Source organism: Cherax quadricarinatus, chromosome 52 (assembly GCF_038502225.1).
Source record: "Cherax quadricarinatus isolate ZL_2023a chromosome 52, ASM3850222v1, whole genome shotgun sequence".
Classification (NCBI taxonomy): Eukaryota; Metazoa; Arthropoda; class Malacostraca; order Decapoda; family Parastacidae; genus Cherax; species Cherax quadricarinatus.
In genome coordinates, this window is record NC_091343.1 from 18,368,177 (window position 1) to 18,386,649 (window position 18,473).

At 39.6% G+C, this 18,473-nt stretch overlaps 1 protein-coding gene across 15 annotated transcripts in view; it reads right to left on the reverse strand.

The window, feature by feature from the left end:
• Positions 1-18,473, reverse strand: part of dlg1 (discs large 1) — a 1,301,051-nt gene that overhangs the window by 161,312 nt on the left and 1,121,266 nt on the right. For all 15 annotated transcript variants that reach the window (XM_070096106.1, XM_070096113.1, XM_070096114.1 and 12 more), the window contains 5 exons: positions 16,202-16,415; positions 11,852-11,991; positions 11,572-11,720; positions 4,255-4,355; positions 3,995-4,100 (listed from right to left, as the gene is read on the reverse strand). In XM_070096106.1, coding sequence (XP_069952207.1) covers positions 3,995-4,100; positions 4,255-4,355; positions 11,572-11,720; positions 11,852-11,991; positions 16,202-16,415 — 710 coding nt within the window. The remainder of the gene's footprint in view (positions 1-3,994; positions 4,101-4,254; positions 4,356-11,571; positions 11,721-11,851; positions 11,992-16,201; positions 16,416-18,473) is intronic.

The following is an 18,473-nucleotide window of genomic DNA, read 5'->3' on the forward strand; positions in this document are numbered from 1 at the left end:
TTACTCTCACACTTGATTCAAAACTCCCCACGCATTCACTCAACATTTCCCAGAATCTCTCTCTCTCCTCTACACTTCTCTCTTCTCCAGGTGCATACACGCTTATTATAACCCACTTTTCACATCCAATCTTTATTTTACTCCACATAATCCTTGAATTAATACATTTATAGTCCCTCTTTTCCTGCCATAGCTTATCCTTCAACATTATTGCTACTCCTTCTTTAGCCCTAACTCTATTTGAAACCCCTGACCTAATCCCCTTTATTCCTCTCCACTGAAACTCTCCCACCCCCTTCAGCTTTGTTTCACTTTAAGCCAGGACATCCAGCTTCTCGTTCATAACATCCACAATCATCTGCACAACATCCACGCACATTCAGACTTCCCACTTTGACAATTTTCTTCTTCTTATTCTTTTTAGTAATCTTTACAGGAAAAGGGGTTACTAGCCCACTGTTCCCGGCATTTTAGTTGACTTTTACAACACGCATGGCTTACGGAGGAAAGATTCTTATTTCACTTCCCCATGGATATAAAAGGAAAAGTAATAAGACCAAGAACTATTAAGATAAAATCAAAGAAAACTCAGATGAGTGTGTATAAATAAATATGTACATGTATGTGTAGTGTGACCTAAGTGTAAGTAGAAGTAGCAAGACATACCTGTAATCTTGCATATTTATGAGACAGACAAAAGACATCAGCAATCCTACCATCATGTAAAACAATCACAGGCTTTCGTTTTACACTCACTTGGCAGGACGGTAGTACCTCCCTGGGTGGTTGCTGTCTACCAACCTATTACTTATAACATACATATACAAGCATATATATACACACCCCTCTGGGTTTTCTTCTATTTTTTTCTAGTTCTTGTTCTTGTTTATTTCCTCTTATCTCCTGGAGTTTACCTGGGGTAAACTCCAGGGGTCAACACCCTCGTGGCCCGGTCTGTGACCAGGCTTCATGGTGGATTAGAGCCTGATCAACCAGACTGTTACTGCTGGCTGCACGCAATCCAACGTACGAGCCACAGCCCGGCTGGTCAGGTACCGACTTTAGGTGCTTGTCCAGTGCCTGCTTGAAGACAGCCAGGGGTCTATTGGTAATCCCCATTATGTATGCTGGGAGGCAGTTGAACAGTCTTGGGCCCCTGACACTTACTGTGTTGTCTCTTAACGTGCTAGTGACACCCCTGCTTTTCACTGGGGGCACGTTGCATTGTCTGCCAAGTCTTTTGCTTTCGAAGTGAGTGATTTTCGTGTGTAAGTTCGGTACTAGTCCCTCTAGGATTTTCCAGGTGTATATAATCACGTATATCTCCTGCCTGCATTCCAGGGAGTACAGGTTCAGGAACTTCAAGCGCTCCCAGTATTTGAGGTGTTTTATCTCCATTATGCGCGCCATGTAGGTTCTCTGTGCATCTTCTAGGTTAGCAATCTCACCTGCCTTGAAAGGTGCTGTTAGTGTGCAGCAATATTCCAGCCTAGATAGAACAAGCGACCTGAAGAATGTCATCACGGTCTTGGCATCTCTAGTTTTGAAGGTTCTCATTATCCATCCTGTCATTTTTCTAGCAAATGCGATTGATACAATGTTATGGTCCTTGAAGGTGAGATCTTCCGACATGATCACTCCCAGGTCTTTGACATTGGTTTTTCGCTCTATTTTGTGGCTGGAATTTGTTTTGTACTCTGACGAAGTTTAAATTTCCTCATGTTTACCATATCGGAGTAATTGAAATTTCTCATCATTGAACTTCATACTGTTTTCTGCAGCCCACTGAAAGATTTGGTTGATGTCGGCCTGGAGCCTTGCAGTGTCTGCAATGGAAGACACTGTCATGCAGATTCGGGTGTCATCTGCAAAGGAAGACAAGGTGCTGTGGCTGACATCCTTGTCTATGTCAGATATGAGGATGAGAAACAAGATGGGAGTGAGTACTGTGCCTCGCGGAACAGAATTCTTCTTCCATAAGCCATGCGTGTTGTAAGAGGTGACTAAAATGCCGGGAGCAAGAGGCTAGTAACCCCTTCTCCTGTATAAATTACTAAATTTAAAAAGAGAGACGTTTGTTTTTCTTTTTGGGCCACCCTGCCTTGGTGGGATACAGATGATTTGTTGGGAAAAAAAAAAAAAAAAAGCTATATAATGTGCAAGGAAGAGGTACAAGTAAGTGTATCCTGGGAACCATTGTACCCACTGCATAATAGAAAACCATTATCCATCCTCAAAATTAAGTACTTTAACCTACTGTGTATGATAAACACTGAATGCCTCCTGCTGGTTTTAAAATTTACTTAAGTTAGAAGAATTTTTCTCAGTGCTATACAATATATGCTCTGAGAAATGGAGACTTTAAAGTAAAACGTGTTTTATAAACTTATGCTCAGATAAATTATTTATCCATACATAAAAAAAATGGCTACAATGTATGTTTTTTAAAAAGAGCAAGCATTCCAAAAGAACAGTAGAATAATTTTTTTTCCATACAGGACTACATAGACAGTTCAGTTTTCCCATATTAATCACAGAATCAAGTCTCCCTACCTTCAATACATGGTGAAAGGTCTCTTATCACAATCAATTCCAGCTACATGATCAATATTCAATAGGTAAAGCTTTATGACTAGCCTTTTTCAGTGAACTCATCACTTGTAGAAAGTTGTACAAGGTGTAATAATTAAATTCCAAATTTACCTTATTGTTTAAATACTAAAGGTTTTAAATGTGAAACACCACCTGAATGCATAACTCATGTCTTGGAATGTAGCCCTTTACAAGATAATATCATCTCTTTCCAGTGTTGCTGAGGTGGTTTGGTCATTTAGAGAGGATGGAGCAAAACAAAATTACTTAAAGGATGTTTAAATCTGCAGTGGAGGGGAGGAAGGGTAGGGGTTGTCCTAGGAAAGGATGGAGGGAGTGGGGTAAAAGAGGCTTCATGTGCAAAGGGCTTGGACATGCAGCAGGCATGTGTAAGCGTGTTAGATAAGAGTCAATGGAGACAAATGATTTTGGGGACACGATAAGCTGTCGAGTGTGAGGAGAATATTTTGTGAAAGGATTCAGGGAAACCAGTTAGCCAGACTGGAGTCCTGGAGGTGGGAAGTACAATGCCTGCACTTTGAAAGAGGGGTCTGGGATATTGACTGTTAGGAGTGACATCCAAACTGTCATATCTGAGTGCTTCTGCAAAAACAGTGATTATGTGTGAATGATGGTGAAAGTGTTTTTTGGGTCACCCTGCCTCAGTGGGAGACAGCCAACGAGTTGAGGAAAAAAAAACTCGTTGGGAAGTAATCAGCCCATAAGAATCGTACACCTCGGAAATGAGAGGCAATCATGCTTGATCTGAGGACGATGAGTAGAGCCCCAATTCCCTGGCTCAAGTACCCTTCACCAGCATCAATCACCCCTCTTAAATTACCTAGATGGCAGAGTGTATCTATTATTGCAGCGTGTGGCACTTATCAACGCCTGGCACACCACAAGCTACTACTGTCTTAGTTCACACACATTTTACAATGCTTTACTAAATTATATGTGGGAACTTTTGAGACAAATTCTTAGTTTAATAGGCCTTCAATGTAAAATGTGCCATACATCACAAGAATGGCTATATACTTGACTATTATGGATCACTGAAAATGGATGATAATATTCTTTGAGAGAATGAGTATCAAGACAGCTGCAGGCATTCAGATTAAAGACTCACTTTGGCAACCCATAGTGTTCACAGAATATCAATATTGTATATTTAGCCTCTTAACAATTTTTATCACAACTTGAATATTGATTGCAATAACCCTAAATGTATTAGTACATCTATGTTTAGAAAGAGCATGAAATGAGCAGTCACAGAAAGTCTTTGATCTATTTTGTGCATAATTTTTCCTGCTAGTGATCACTGGATAAAAAACAGAAATAAAACCAAAACAATGTACAGCAAAAGGGCCATGCAAAATTGCAAAAAATAACGTGTACTCACGCTCATTGTCCGACCCATCCTCACTCTTGTCGTCTTTACTTTTATTCAGAAATGGGAATTTTCGACTGAATGATAGCGTCTTCTTCTTCCTTTCTAGCGTTGATTGCTGAAATAAGACTTTATGAAGCATACACTAATATACTGCTCAGTAGTTACTTTTGTAGCATTCTATCACTAACATTTAATTTTTTACACTTAGCATATCCAGTATAAAAATTCTATTAAGTAAATAGCAAGGAACAAACTAATTAAGTACTAACCCTGGCGTCATTGTTATTCTTTCCCTGGAAGGCCACTGACCTAAGTCGAGCTTTTTGTTTCTTTTCCCAACGGGCTTTAGAAGGAATAATTCCTGTGGTACCTGTGAAAAGCATGGGTTTTAACAGTACATGAAAATAAATTGTCTTACAAGAAAGTGATACATCAAAGCACTAATACAAGCATAATATACATTTCTGAGGGTCACTATTGAGTTAATATATACTATCTCAAATACAAATGAAGCATGTTGTGTACAAATGGTATATAATACAGACAAGATGAGATTAAAACACATGTGCAACATCTGGGTATCTTTATTGTAGATGTTTCGCCATCCAGTGGCTTTATCAATACAAATTCTAGGACATAACTTGAAGACAGTAGAACTATGTACAGAAGATGAGGTAATCAGTCCCTCAACCTAGGAGTAGGTGCGAAGAGCACCATAGTCGTGGAGATTCTGAAGCAGAAGAAAGGATCCTGGCGCTTATATAGTAACGTCAGGTGTAGCAGACGAGGGCATATTCACTGGTAGGCGGGATTCCCCAGTGGAAGTAGGTCCTTCCCAAAGAGATGGGTTAGTTGTAGTAGTCGTGAAGGTTATGTACATGTCCTCAGAATTAAGATTCCATGATGTTGCAGTGTCTGACAAGTTGTGTACGAATGGTATATAATACCAGAATCTCCATGACTAGGTTGAGGGACTGATTACCTCATCTTCTGTACATAGTTCTACTGTCTTCAAGTTATGTCCTAGAATTTGTATTGATAAACCCACTGGATGGCGAAACGTCTACAATAAAGATACCCAGATGTTGCACATGTGTCTTAATCTCACAAATGAAGCATATTAATTTCCAGGTGTCCATGGTCTAAATCAAGCTAAGAAGTTTAGGGAAATGCTAGACATGTAGGGATCATACACTCCCTGGGGCATGGGAGACAACTGGGTTTTCTCTGAGGAAGGTGAGATTAGTTCCAATTCCTTAGATCAAAAGCCTTTTACAGGCATCAAGGTAATATCCCATAAAGGGATTGAATGCATGCAAACATAACTCTGATTACATCAACTCCAACCATCTCAATTTTAAACTTTGAATGAAGAACATGCGAAGAATATTTGAACAAAAACTATTGGACTACCTCTTGTTTTCTAAAACATTTACAGCAGTAAAGGCTCAAAAGAAAAAATGGAGGCTTCAGGGAAGTTTTAGAGGTTTGAGCAAACAGTAGGCTTTCGAGAGGCTGTCAGATATGAGTGAATGGAGACATAGTGGTTTTTAGTGGATATGGTCTTAGAGAGTGAGCAATACAACATTTTTGAAGGGATTCTGGGAAACTGGTTAACTGTATATACATACGTACACCCACTGGTATACATTTTATGAAAAAAACAAAAAAATTATCAAGTCTCCATGACAATTAGCTGCAAAAGGCCACTGCTTCAAAAAGTAGACAAGGGTTTGGCAGGAAAATAACAGACAAAACAGTAGAGAACACTTAATATCCTCTATGACAATCATGGACAGAGGGTGATTTAGAGAAAATGGTGTTGATACTGGTGTCTTAAGAAAGAGAGCTGAACCTTAAAAACTAGCCTAATGTGAGGTTATATTAATCTCGTAACCACATGCTTTTATACAATGAACACGACGAAATATCCACATAACCAAGTAGCAACCTCGGTTAATTCTATCAATTATCAGACTTTTTTTTTTTTTTTTTTTTTTTTAACAAGTCGGACATCTCCCACCGAGGCAGGGTGACCCAAAAAGAAAGAAAATCCCCAAAAAGAAAATAATTTCATCATCATTCAACACTTTCACCTCACACATAATCACTGTTTTTGCAGAGGTGCCCAGAGCACAACAGTTTAGAAGCATATACGTATAAAGATACGCAACATCCCCTCCAAACTGCAAATATCCCAAGCCCCTCCTTTAAAGTGCAGGCATGGTACTTTCCATTTCCATGACTCAAGTCCGGCTATATAAAAATAACCAGTTTCCCTGAATCCCTTCACTAATATTACCCTGCTCACACTCCAACAGCTCGTCAGGTCCCAAATATCATTCGTCTCCATTCACTCCTATCTAACACGCTCACGCATGCTTGCTGGAAGTCCAAGCTCCTCACCCACAAAACCTCCTTTACCCCCTCCCTCCAACCTTTTCAAGGACGACCCCTACCCCGCCTTCCTTCCCCTACAGGTTTATACGTTCCCCATGTCATTCTACTTTGATGCATTCTCTCTAAATGACCAAACCACCTCAACAACCCCTCTTTAGCCCTCTGACTAATATTTTTATTAACTCCACACCTTCTCCTAATTTCCACACTCTGAATTCTCTGCATAACACCACACATTGCCCTTAGACAGGACATCTCCACCGCACCCAACCACCTCCTCGCTGCAGCATTTACAACCCAAGCTTCACACCCACATACGAGTGTTCGTACCACTATACGTACTTTCATACATTCCCTTCTTTGCCTCCATAGATGATGTTTTTTGTCTCCACATATACCTCAATGCACCACTCAACTTTTTCCCCTCATCAATTCTATGGTTAACCTCATCCTTCATAAATCCATCCCCTGACATGTCAACTCCCAAATACTGTATCTGAAAACATTCACTTCTTCCATACTACTCCTCTCCAATTTGACATCCAGTTTTTCCTTATCTAAATCATTTGATACCCTCATCACCTTATTCTTTTCTATGTTCACTTTCAACTTTCTACCTTTACACAGTCTCCCAAACTCATCCACTAACCTTTCCAACTTTTCTTTAGAATCTCCCATATGCACAGCATCATCAGCAAAAAGTAACTGTCAATTCCCATTTGGTATTTGATTCCTCATAATTTAATCCCACCCCTCTCCCCAACACCCTAGCATTTACTTCTTTTGCAATTCCATCTATAAATATATTAAACAACCATGGTGACATTACACATCCCTGTCTAAAACCTACCTTTACCGGGAAGTAGTCTCCCCCTCTTCTACACACCCTAACCTGAGCCTCACTATCCTCATAAAAACTGCTAACAGCATTTAGTAACTTACCACCTATTCCATATATGTACTTGCAACATCTGCCACATTGCTCCCCTATCCACTCTACCATATGCCTTTTCTAAATACATAAATGCAATAAAAACTTCCCTACCTTTATATAAATACTGTTCACATATATGCTTCAATGTAAACACTTGATCTACACATCCCCTACCCACTCTAAAACCTCATTCCTCATTCGCAATCCTACATTCCGTCCTACCTCTAATTCTTTCCATAATAACCCTACTGTACACTTTTCCTGGTATACTCAGTAAACTTATTCCTCTATAATTTTTACAATCTCTTTTGTCTGCCTTCCCTTTATATAAAGGGACTATACATGCTCTCCGCCAATCCCTAGGTACCTTCCCCTCTTTCATACATTTTTCTTTTTTTCAACAAGTCGGCCGTCTCCCACCGAGGCAGGGTGACCCAAAAAAAAGAATGAAAATCCCCAAAAAGAAAATGCTTTCATCATCATTCAACACTTTCACCACACTCACATATTATCACTGTTTTTGCAGAGGTGCTCAGAATACAACAATTTAGAAGCATATACATATGAAGATACATAACATATCCCTCCAAACTGCCAATATCCCAAACCCCTCCTTTGAAGTGCAGGGATTGCACTTCCCATTTCCAGGACTCAAGTCCGACTATATGAAAATAACTGGTTTCTCTGAATTTTATTATTATTATCACACTGGCCGATTCCCACCAAGGCAGGGTGGCCCGAAAAAGAAAAACTTTCACAATCATTCACTCCATCACTGTCTTGCCAGAAGGGTGCTTTACACTACAGTTTTTAAACTGCAACATTAACACCCCTCTGAATCCTTTCACTAAATATTACCCTGCTTACACTCCAACAGATCGTCAGGTCCCAAGTACCATTCGTCTCCATTCACTCCTGACACGCTCATGCACGCTTGCTGGAAGTCCAAGTCCCTCGCCCACAAAACCTCCTTTACCCCCTCTCTCCAACCCTTTCGAGGACGACCCCTACCCCGCCTTCCTTCCCCTATAGATTTATATGCTTTCCATGTCATTCTACTTTGATCCATTCTCTCTAAATGACCAAACCACCTCAACAAGCCCTCTTCTGCCCTCTAATACTTTTATTAACTCCACACCTTTTCCTAATTTCCACACTCTGAATTTTCTGCATAATATTTACACCACACATTGCCCTTAGACAGGACATCTCCACTGCCTCCAACCGTCTCCTCGCTGCTGCATTTACCACCCAAGCTTCACACCCATACAAGAGTGTTGGTACTACTATACTTTCATACATTCCTTTCTTTGCCTCCATAGATAACGTTTTTTGACTCCACATATACCTCAACGCACCACTCAACTTTTTTTCCCTCATCAATTCTATGATTAACCTCATCCTTCATAAATCCATCTGCCGACACGTCAATTCCCAAGTATCTGAAAACATTCACTTCTTCCATACTCCTCCTCCCCAATCTGATATCCAATTTTTCTTTATCTAAATCATTTGACACCCTCATCACCTTACTCTTTTCTATGTTCACTTTCAACTTTCTACCTTTACACACATTACCAAACTCATCCACTAACCTTTGCAATTTTTCTTTAGAATCTCCCATAAGCACAGTATCATCAGCAAAATGTAACTGTGTCAATTCCCATTTTGAATTTGATTCCCCATAATTTAATCCCACCCCTCTCCCGAACACCCTAGCATTTACTTCTTATACAACCCCATCTATAAATATATTAAATAACCATGGTGACATTACACATCCCTGTCTAAGACCTACCTTTACCAGGAAGTAGTCTCCCTCTCTTCTGCACACCCTAACCTGCGCCTCACTATCCTCATAAAAACTCTTTACAGCATTTAGTAACTTACCACCTATTCCATATACTTGAAACATCTGCCACATTGCTCCTCTATCCACTCCATCATATGCCTTTTCTAAATCCATAAATGCAATAAAAACTTCTCTACCTTTATCTAAATACTGTTCACATATATGCTTCAATGTAAACACTTGATCTACACATCCCCTACCCACTCTGAAACCTCCTTGCTCATCCGCAATCCTACATTCTGTCTTACCTCTAATTCTTTCAATTATAACCCTACCGTACACTTTTCCTGGTATACTCAGTAAACTTATTCCTCTATAATTTTTACAATCTCTTTTGTCCCCTTTCCCTTTATATAAAGGGACTATACATGTTCTCCGCCAATCCCTAGGTACCTTCCCCTCTTTCATACATTTATTTAACAAAAATACCAACCACTCCAACACTATATCCCCCCTGCTTTTAACATTTCTGTCATGATACCATCAGTTCCAGCTGCTTTACCCCCTTTCATTCTACGTAATGCCTCACGTACCTCCCCCACACTCACATCCTGCTTTTCTTCACTCCTAAAAGATGGTATACCTCCCTGGCCAGTGCATGAAATTACCGCCTCCCTTTCTTCATCGACATTTAAGAGTTCCTCAAAATATTCTCGCCATCTACTCAATACCTCCATCTCCCCATCTACTAACTCTCCTACTCTGTTTTTAACTGACAAATCCATTCATTCCCTAGGCTTTCTTAACTTGTTAAACTCACTTCAAATTTTTTTCTTATTTTCATTAAAATTTCTTGACAGTGCCTCTCCCACTATCATCTGCATCCTTTTGCACTCTCTTCACCTTTCTTTTACTCTCCATATACTCTACTCTTCTTATAATCCTTTTCTTTGTAAAAACCTCTCATAAGTTACCTTTTTCTCTTTTATCACACCCTTTATTTCATCATTCCACCAATCACTCCTCTTTCCTCCTGTACCCAACCTCCTATAACCACAAACATCTGCCCCCACATTCTAATACTGCATTTTTAAAACTATTCCAACCCTCTTCAAACCCTCCCCCCCCCCAACTACTCACCACTACTCATACTTGCACCAGCCCACCTTTCTGCCAATAGTTGCTTATATGTCACCCGAACCTCCTCCTCCCTTAGTTTTATACACTTTCACCTCCCTCTTACTTGTTGTTACCATTTTCCTCTTATCCCATCTACCTCTTACCCTAACTGTAGCTACAACTAAATGATGATCCGATATATCAGTTGCCCCTCTATAAATGTGTACATCCTGGAGCCTACCCATCAACCTTTTATCCACCAATACATAATCTAACAAACTACTTTCATTACATGCTATATCATACCTTGTATATTTATTTATACTCTTTTTCATAAAATATGTATTACTTATTACCAAACCTCTTTCTACACAAAGCTCAATTAAAGGCTCCCCATTTTCACACCCCTGGCACCCCAAATTTATGTATAATTCCCTCCACAACATTTTTACCCACTTTAGCATTGAAATCCCCAACTACTATTAATCTCACACTTGGTTCAAAACTCCCTATGCATTCACTCAACATTTCCCAAAATATCTCTCTCTCCTCTACACTTCTCTCTTCTCCAGGTGCATATACGCTTACTATAACCCACTTTTCGTATCCAACCTTTATTTTATTCCACATAATCCTTGAATTAATACATTTATAGTCCCTCTTTTCCTGCCATAGCTTATCCTTCAACATTATTGCTACTCCTTCTTTAGCTAACTTCTTTAGCTCTAACTTAAAGCCAGGACATCTAGCTTCTTCTCATTCATAACATCTACAATCATCTCTATCACTTGCACAACATCCACACACATTCAGACATCCCACTTTAACAATTTTCTTCTTCTTCTTATTTTTAGTAATCTGTACAGGAAAAGAGGTTACTAGCCCATTGTTCCCGGCAATTTAGTTGACTTTTACAACACGCATGGCTTACGGAGGAAAGATTCTTATTCCACTTCCCCATGGATATATAAGGAGAAGTAATAAGAACAAGAACTATTAAGATAAAATCAAAGAAAACTCAGATTAGTGTGTATATATAAACATGCACATACATGTGTAGTGTGACCTAAGTGTAAGTAAAAGTAGCAAGACATACCTGTAATCTTGCATATTTATGAGACAGACAAAAGACACCAGCAATCCTACCATCATGTAAAATAATTACAGGCTCTCGTTTTACACTCACTTGGCACGACGGTAGTACCTCCCTGAGTGGTTGTTGTCTACCAACCTACTACCTATATACAGTAGAAATAAAACAGTAATGTATTGAATATAAAATGGAAATAAAACTCTACACAAGCTTAAGAAAGCTTAACCTAAGATTTTATCTGAGCTCACCTTCTTCTTCACCTGTTGGCAAAACACGTCTGGCTTGCCACCACTGATCATCAGAAGCATTAGTGACATGAAGAATTTCTCCATAGTTAAAGGCAAGACCACGAGAAGGCAAACCGTCATCACGGTTGGGGTCATAATCAAACAAAGCTCTGAAGGAAGTTTATATGATTAGCTTTTGGAATCTCAATAATGCACCAACAAATAAACTTAAATTCACTCATTGAAATATACCAACTTTGTTTTCACATTTCAACTAAGGACAAACTCAAATAAAGTTTACCTGACATAGAGACTGCGTTTTTGTGTGGTTCTTAGAGTGCCAGACATCATCTGTTGTTTAAGGTCATGGATCTTGGCTTCAAAGCGATTGTACTCATCAGGTTTATATTGCACTGTCAGATTTACTGTCTGTCCACATCCCTGTTATATAAACATATACAATAAATATGAAGTAATTACAATTATATTTTTGATTTTTAACAAAGCATTCAATGAAATTAACATTTCTACCCATTTACTGTGGGCACTGTACTTCCAATCTCCAAAACTACCGTTCAATTAACTGATTCTACCTAAATCCTCTCATAGATATCACTACACTAGCATAAAAATACTCCAACAGAATGTCAAATGTCACCGTTTACTCGCATCCACTCCAATATAACATGCAAACATGTACCTGGATTCCAGGGTTATAGGATGAACAGAAAATTATAAACAAACTGCCCTCTCTACTATACTACATGCCACCTATTTCATCTACTGAAACTACTTTCTGCCTAGATTTCTTAACACTCCTGTACCTTTCTTTCCCCTAATCTATTCTGTGATTTATGCCATCCTTCACAGACCTATCTGCAATACATGCACCCTCAAGTATCTAATAGCATGCATTCTATACATTTCTTTCTTCCAGCCTGACCTCAAATCATTCATTCCTAATCTCAAAATCTTGCTCTCTTCTAGTCACTAACTTACTTTTATGCAGGCATTCAAATTCCTCCTCCAACTTCTGCAGTTTCTCTTGATTCTCCCACTAAAACTGTCATATCAGCAAAGAGCAACTGTGAAGGCAACTGAACTTGACAAAATTTGCTCGGTTTGATAAACAAGTTGATAAACAAGGACACATGAGAGGGTAGCCTTCCATGTTAGCAATGTTTACATATTGTTTCTCCCTCCCTCAGCTCCTCCATGTGCCTGCCCTTCCTCCCTCCCTACTGTCTTCCTCTCTCAGCTCCTCTTGCCCTTCCTCCCCCCCATTCCTCTCACTCTTCCTCCCTCCCTCTCTACCCTTGTTTCTATAACTGAAAACATGGAAAGTGATATTGTATTTTAATTTTTACTTACATAAAATTATTAACATGAATTAAATAGTTTATATTTACAAAAGCATTCTGGTAGTCAATCTCATGGAAGTGGCATTTATTTTTTTTTCACAGGAAATGCTAAACTTTTAGGGGTCACACAGCACCTAGAAAATGGGAGATATTAAGGCTCAATCCAAGGAAGGGGAGACTACTCAGAGCATCAAAGGGCCATAGTAACCCCTAAACTCAACACCACTGTTATTGTTGAGTTTAAAGTTTGTTATTTGATCTTATTTTGATAATTTTATCATTTTGGGGATAATATTCAGGGCATATTTCTTTGGTAAGAAAAAAAAATCTTTAACCAGTAATTTACAGCAACCTTTTTCACTAGAGTATCTGAGACAATGTACCAAGATTATGCAATACTGTCTATATGAACTTCATTAGCACTTTTGAGTTACATTTAGGAGGATGATCGAAAAAGCAGTAGAACATGGCATAGGAGAAATTATCTCATGGGTTATAGCATGGTTGACTGATGGTAGCAGAAGGAGGAGATAATAACTAGAACAGAGTATACTACTGACTCCGGCCATACAATAGAGCGGAAAAATAATGTAAGGGACCTGGGAGTAGTAATGTCTGAGGATCTCACTTTCAAGGATCACAACAGTGCCACGATCGCACGTGCAAAGAAAATGATAGGATGGATAATGAGAACTTTCAAAACGAGAGATGCCAAGCCCATGATGATCCTTTTCAAATCACTTGTTCTCTCTAGGCTGGAATACTGCTGTACATTAACATCTCCATTCAAAGCAGGTGAAATCGCAGATCTAGAGAGTGTACAGAGATCCTTTACTGCACGTATAAGTTCTGTCAAGCACCTTAACTACTGGGAACGCTTGGAAGCACTTGACTTGTACTCGTTGGAACGCAGGAGGGAGAGATATATCATAATCTACACTTGGAAAATCTTGGAAGGAATGGTCCCAAATCTGCACACAGAAATCACTCCCTACAAAAGTAAAAGACTGGGCAGGCGATGCAAAATGCCCCCAATAAAAAGTAGGGGCGCCATTGGTACACTAAGAGAAAACACCATAAGTGTCCGGGGCCCAAAACTGTTCAACAGCCTCCCATCAAGCATTAGGGGAATTGCCAATAAACCCCTGGCTGCCTTCAAGAGAGAGCTGGACAGATACCTAAAGTCAGTGCCGGATCAGCCGGGCTGTGGCTCGTACGTTGGACTGCGTGCGGCCAGCAGTAACAGCCTAGTTGATCAGGCCCTGATCCATCGGGAGGCCTGGTCATGGACCGGGCCGCGGGGGCGTTGATCCCCGGAATAACCTCCAGGTAAATGATGAGAAATCAGAATGGGGACCCATTACAAGTAATGTGTCACAGGGGTCAGTACTGGAAACCCTGTTCACAATCTATATAAATGACATAGATGTGTGTGTGTGGGGGCAGGGGGGGGGAAGAGGGGAATAAATAGTGACAAGTTTGCCAAAGACACTAAAATTAGTCGTCAAATAACTTCTGAGGGACAGTAGAAAGCTACTGGATGACCTGGATAGGTTGATGTTGTGGTCAGAAGAGTGGATGAAGTTCAATGTGGATAAATGTAAGGCTAACTGTAGGAAAAGAAAATACCTATGGCACTTATAAACTAAATATAGATCTTAGAGTTAATGTTGAAAAAAGAAAGATTTAGGAGTTTCGACTAGCAGAGATTTAAAGCCATAACAATAGTGCCTAAGTGCATGCAATAAAACTAATACATTACAATATGGCTTCGAGCATCACCCACTTAATTTTTTTTTTTTTTTTTTTTTTTGCAATCGTGTTATTACTATTTCACGAGTCATGAAAGCTAACATAACTCTTGGCTTCATATCAAGATGTAGAATAATAATAGTCCTAAGGTTATAGTATAATACAACTTCATATATCTTTGGTAAAGCTTCGTTTTGATTATGCTTCACTGGTATCCATGTTCAAAAATGAACATTAATAAGTACACTGAAACAGAGAGAGAAGAATGACAAAGCTAATCTCATACATACGTTAAGAAATAAGTCTGTTGATTGAGCACCTGACTGTCCTTGCAATAATTTGAGTGATATAAAGGAAAAGCCTGAACTCAATCATTCTACCACAGCTTGTTAGGTAAGACACATATGCAACAGTTAGGTATCTTTATTTCGAAACGTTTCGCCTACACAGTAGGCTTCTTCAGTCGAGTACAGAAAAGTTGATAGAAGCTTCTATCAACTTTTCTGTACTCGACTGAAGAAGCCTACTGTGTAGGCGAAACGTTTCGAAATAAAGATACCTAACTGTTGCATATGTGTCTTACCTAACAATCTGTCGGTATTTTATACCATTTTAATGTTCATTCTACCACAGCTGCTAGGAAAATGAGGGGTTGGATAATGAGAACCTTCAAAACTAGAGATACCAAGCCCATGGTAATTTTCTTCAAATCACTTGTTCTCTCTAGGCTGGAATATTGCTGTACACTAATGGTCCCTTTCAAAGCAGGCTAAATTGCAACCTGGAGAATGTACAGAGAACTTTCACAGCACACATAAGTACAACAAAGCACCTAAATTGCTGGGAACAGTAGAAGTCCTTTGATTTGTACTCCCTGGAATGCAGGCGAGAAAGGAACATAACATACACCTGGAAAATCCTAGAGGGACTAGTCCGAAATCTGCACATGAAAATCACTCCCTACAAAAGCAAAAGACTTGGCAGGTGATGCAACATTTCCACAAAGAGGTGGCACCACGAGTATGCTAAGAGAAAACACCATAAGTGTCAGGGGCCCAAGACTGTTCAACTGCCTCCCAGCATACATATGGGGGATTACCAACAGACCCCTGGCTATCTTCAAGGTGCTGGACAGGCACCTAAAGTCAGTACCTGACCAGCCGGGCTATGGTTCGCACGTCGGTTTACGTATGACCAACATTAACAGTCTGGTTGATCATGCGTTGATCCACCACGAGGCCTGGTCACAGACCGGGCCACGGGGGTGTTGACCCCCCCCCCCCAAAACCCTCTCCAGGTATAAATCAATCACACCCTGTATGCAAGTAACAATGCATGATTTGGAGAATCTTGTGGCCAACCAAGCTGTTTCTGCTGACAACTGAGACCCCAATGGAAATAAATCACTAATTTTCTGGAGGGTTATCCTAGGTAATTTGCACACGTTACTATGTATATATGTGTACCCGTACCTAAATAAACTTCCTAGCCAGCAGGCCAAGAGGTGATTCAGTTTTGAAAACATTAATAAGACGTACCTTTAGAGTTTGAGCAGCCTGTTCATGTGTAGCAGAGCGTAGATCAGTGCCATTAACATTAAGGATCTGGTCACCCCGCCTTAGTTCACCGGAGAGATCAGCTGGTCCACCAGCCAATATGAACGAGATGAAAATTCCTTCACCATCCTCACCACCAACGATGTTAAAACCTAAACCTGTCACTCCTTTGGCTAGGCTCACTCTGCGAGGCTCTCTGGAAACGAAAACAAATAATTAATAATAATCAAGAACAAATAATTAATACTCGAAAAATAATTAATAAAAAACAAAAACAATTAAAAAATATTTAAAAAATAATTAAAACGTTTAAAATCAATTAAAATAAAAAGTAAACATAATGAAAACAAAAATTAACCTAAGAGTATAATAATCCGTCATATGTAATAATAAATTATTAAAAATAAATTACATGCTGACCCTTACATAGCAATATCCCACAAATGACCTTCGTCTCTCTCCACACACACACACACACACACACACACACACACACACACACACACACACACACACACACACACACACACACACACACACACACACACCAGGCCTAGTGTCTAATCGACATGTGCCTAGGACAAAATGGTAACACACACACACACACACACACACACACACACACACACACACACACACACACACACACACACACACACACACACACACACACACACACACACACAAGGATCGAATGTTTCAGAGATGGGATACAGAAACAAGGGGACACAACTGGAAGCTGAAAACCCAGACGAGTCGTAGGGATGTTAGGAAGCATTTCTTTAGTCTTAGAGTTGTCAGGAATTGGAATAATCTGAAGAGTGAAGTAGTGGAAGCAAGTTCCTTAAATAGCTTTAAGAAGAGGTATGACAAAGATCATGGAGTAGGGAAAGTGAATTAGTATCGACCAGTGAAGAGGCGGGGCCAGGAGCTATGACTCGACCCCTGCAGCCACATATAGATGAGTACACACGCACACACGGATGCTCCAGAGATGGGACACAGAAACAAGGGGTCATAATTGGAAGCTGAAGACTCAAACGAGTCACAGGGATGTTAGGAAGTATTTCTTCAGAGTAGTCAGGAAGTGGAATAGCCTAGCAAGTGAGGTAGTGGAGGCAGGAACCATACATAGCTTTAAGATGAGGTATGATAAAGTTCGTGGAGCAGGGAGAGAGGACCTAGTAGCCCTCAGTGAAGAGGCGGGGCCAGGAGCTGAGTCTCAACCCCTGCAACCACAATTAGGTGAGTATATATATATACACACACACACACACACACGGCACAGAAATGTTGCAACTAATATATATTCTGATGAATATATCAGTGAAGTTGTGCTTGTACCGAGAGCAACAGTGCACATACAGGTGGAGGGATACGTTATCTCATTATACTTTAATCCCAATACGCTCATACAGGGAATCAAAGTATTATCAGTAGATTGGTGGTAAATACGTTAATGCAACCTCAATAACCCGCATGTGTCTATAGCTGTTTTAAGCCTAATTAACCAACCAACCTCTTTATTGCAAAAAAAGTCCACCAAGCGAACAGCATAAGTATTTAAAAAAAAAAAAAAAACAGCCTGCCACGATCCTATGCCACGTAACCCTTAGGCTCCCATAGATACTGCATGTACTGAGATGTTTGACGCTTCACCTAGCTGAGGTAGATAGAGGTTAGTACCTCGTGTGTTGGGTATAACTGAGGAAACAAGGCTAGGTTTTGCGCTCACAATGTAACTATTATTAAAAATTGAGTAGCTGCCCACTGAATTAGTATTATAAAAGATATATAAAAATACCATGATCTACTTGTGAAAACTGAAGCCACTACAAGTGATCATTTACGAAGGTCAATATGAAAAAAAAAATGGTATGCTATTATTAGCATTTTGGTTACTCAAACATGCTTACAATAAAAAATGGTTTAGTAAATTCAACAAAACCAAAACATATATTCCCGGAAAAGTATTCTTAAGAGAACTTTTTTTTTTTTAGCAGTCATTACGAACACAACCAGAATAATAAAGAAAATTCCTAGAATTACAGGCATGATTTAACTGTCTAAAACTTTTACCTCAAACATTTTGAAAAATGCATAACAAACGTGCGCACAAATTCACTAGCTCCGGAGTTCAAAAACCTACAGAAAAATGAACGGATTAAACAGAGCCAGGGCCACACGTAACTTACTAAGGCCTGTGTGTATATGTGAACGTTACTCACCCAATGGTTTGGTTAGGTAAGATTCC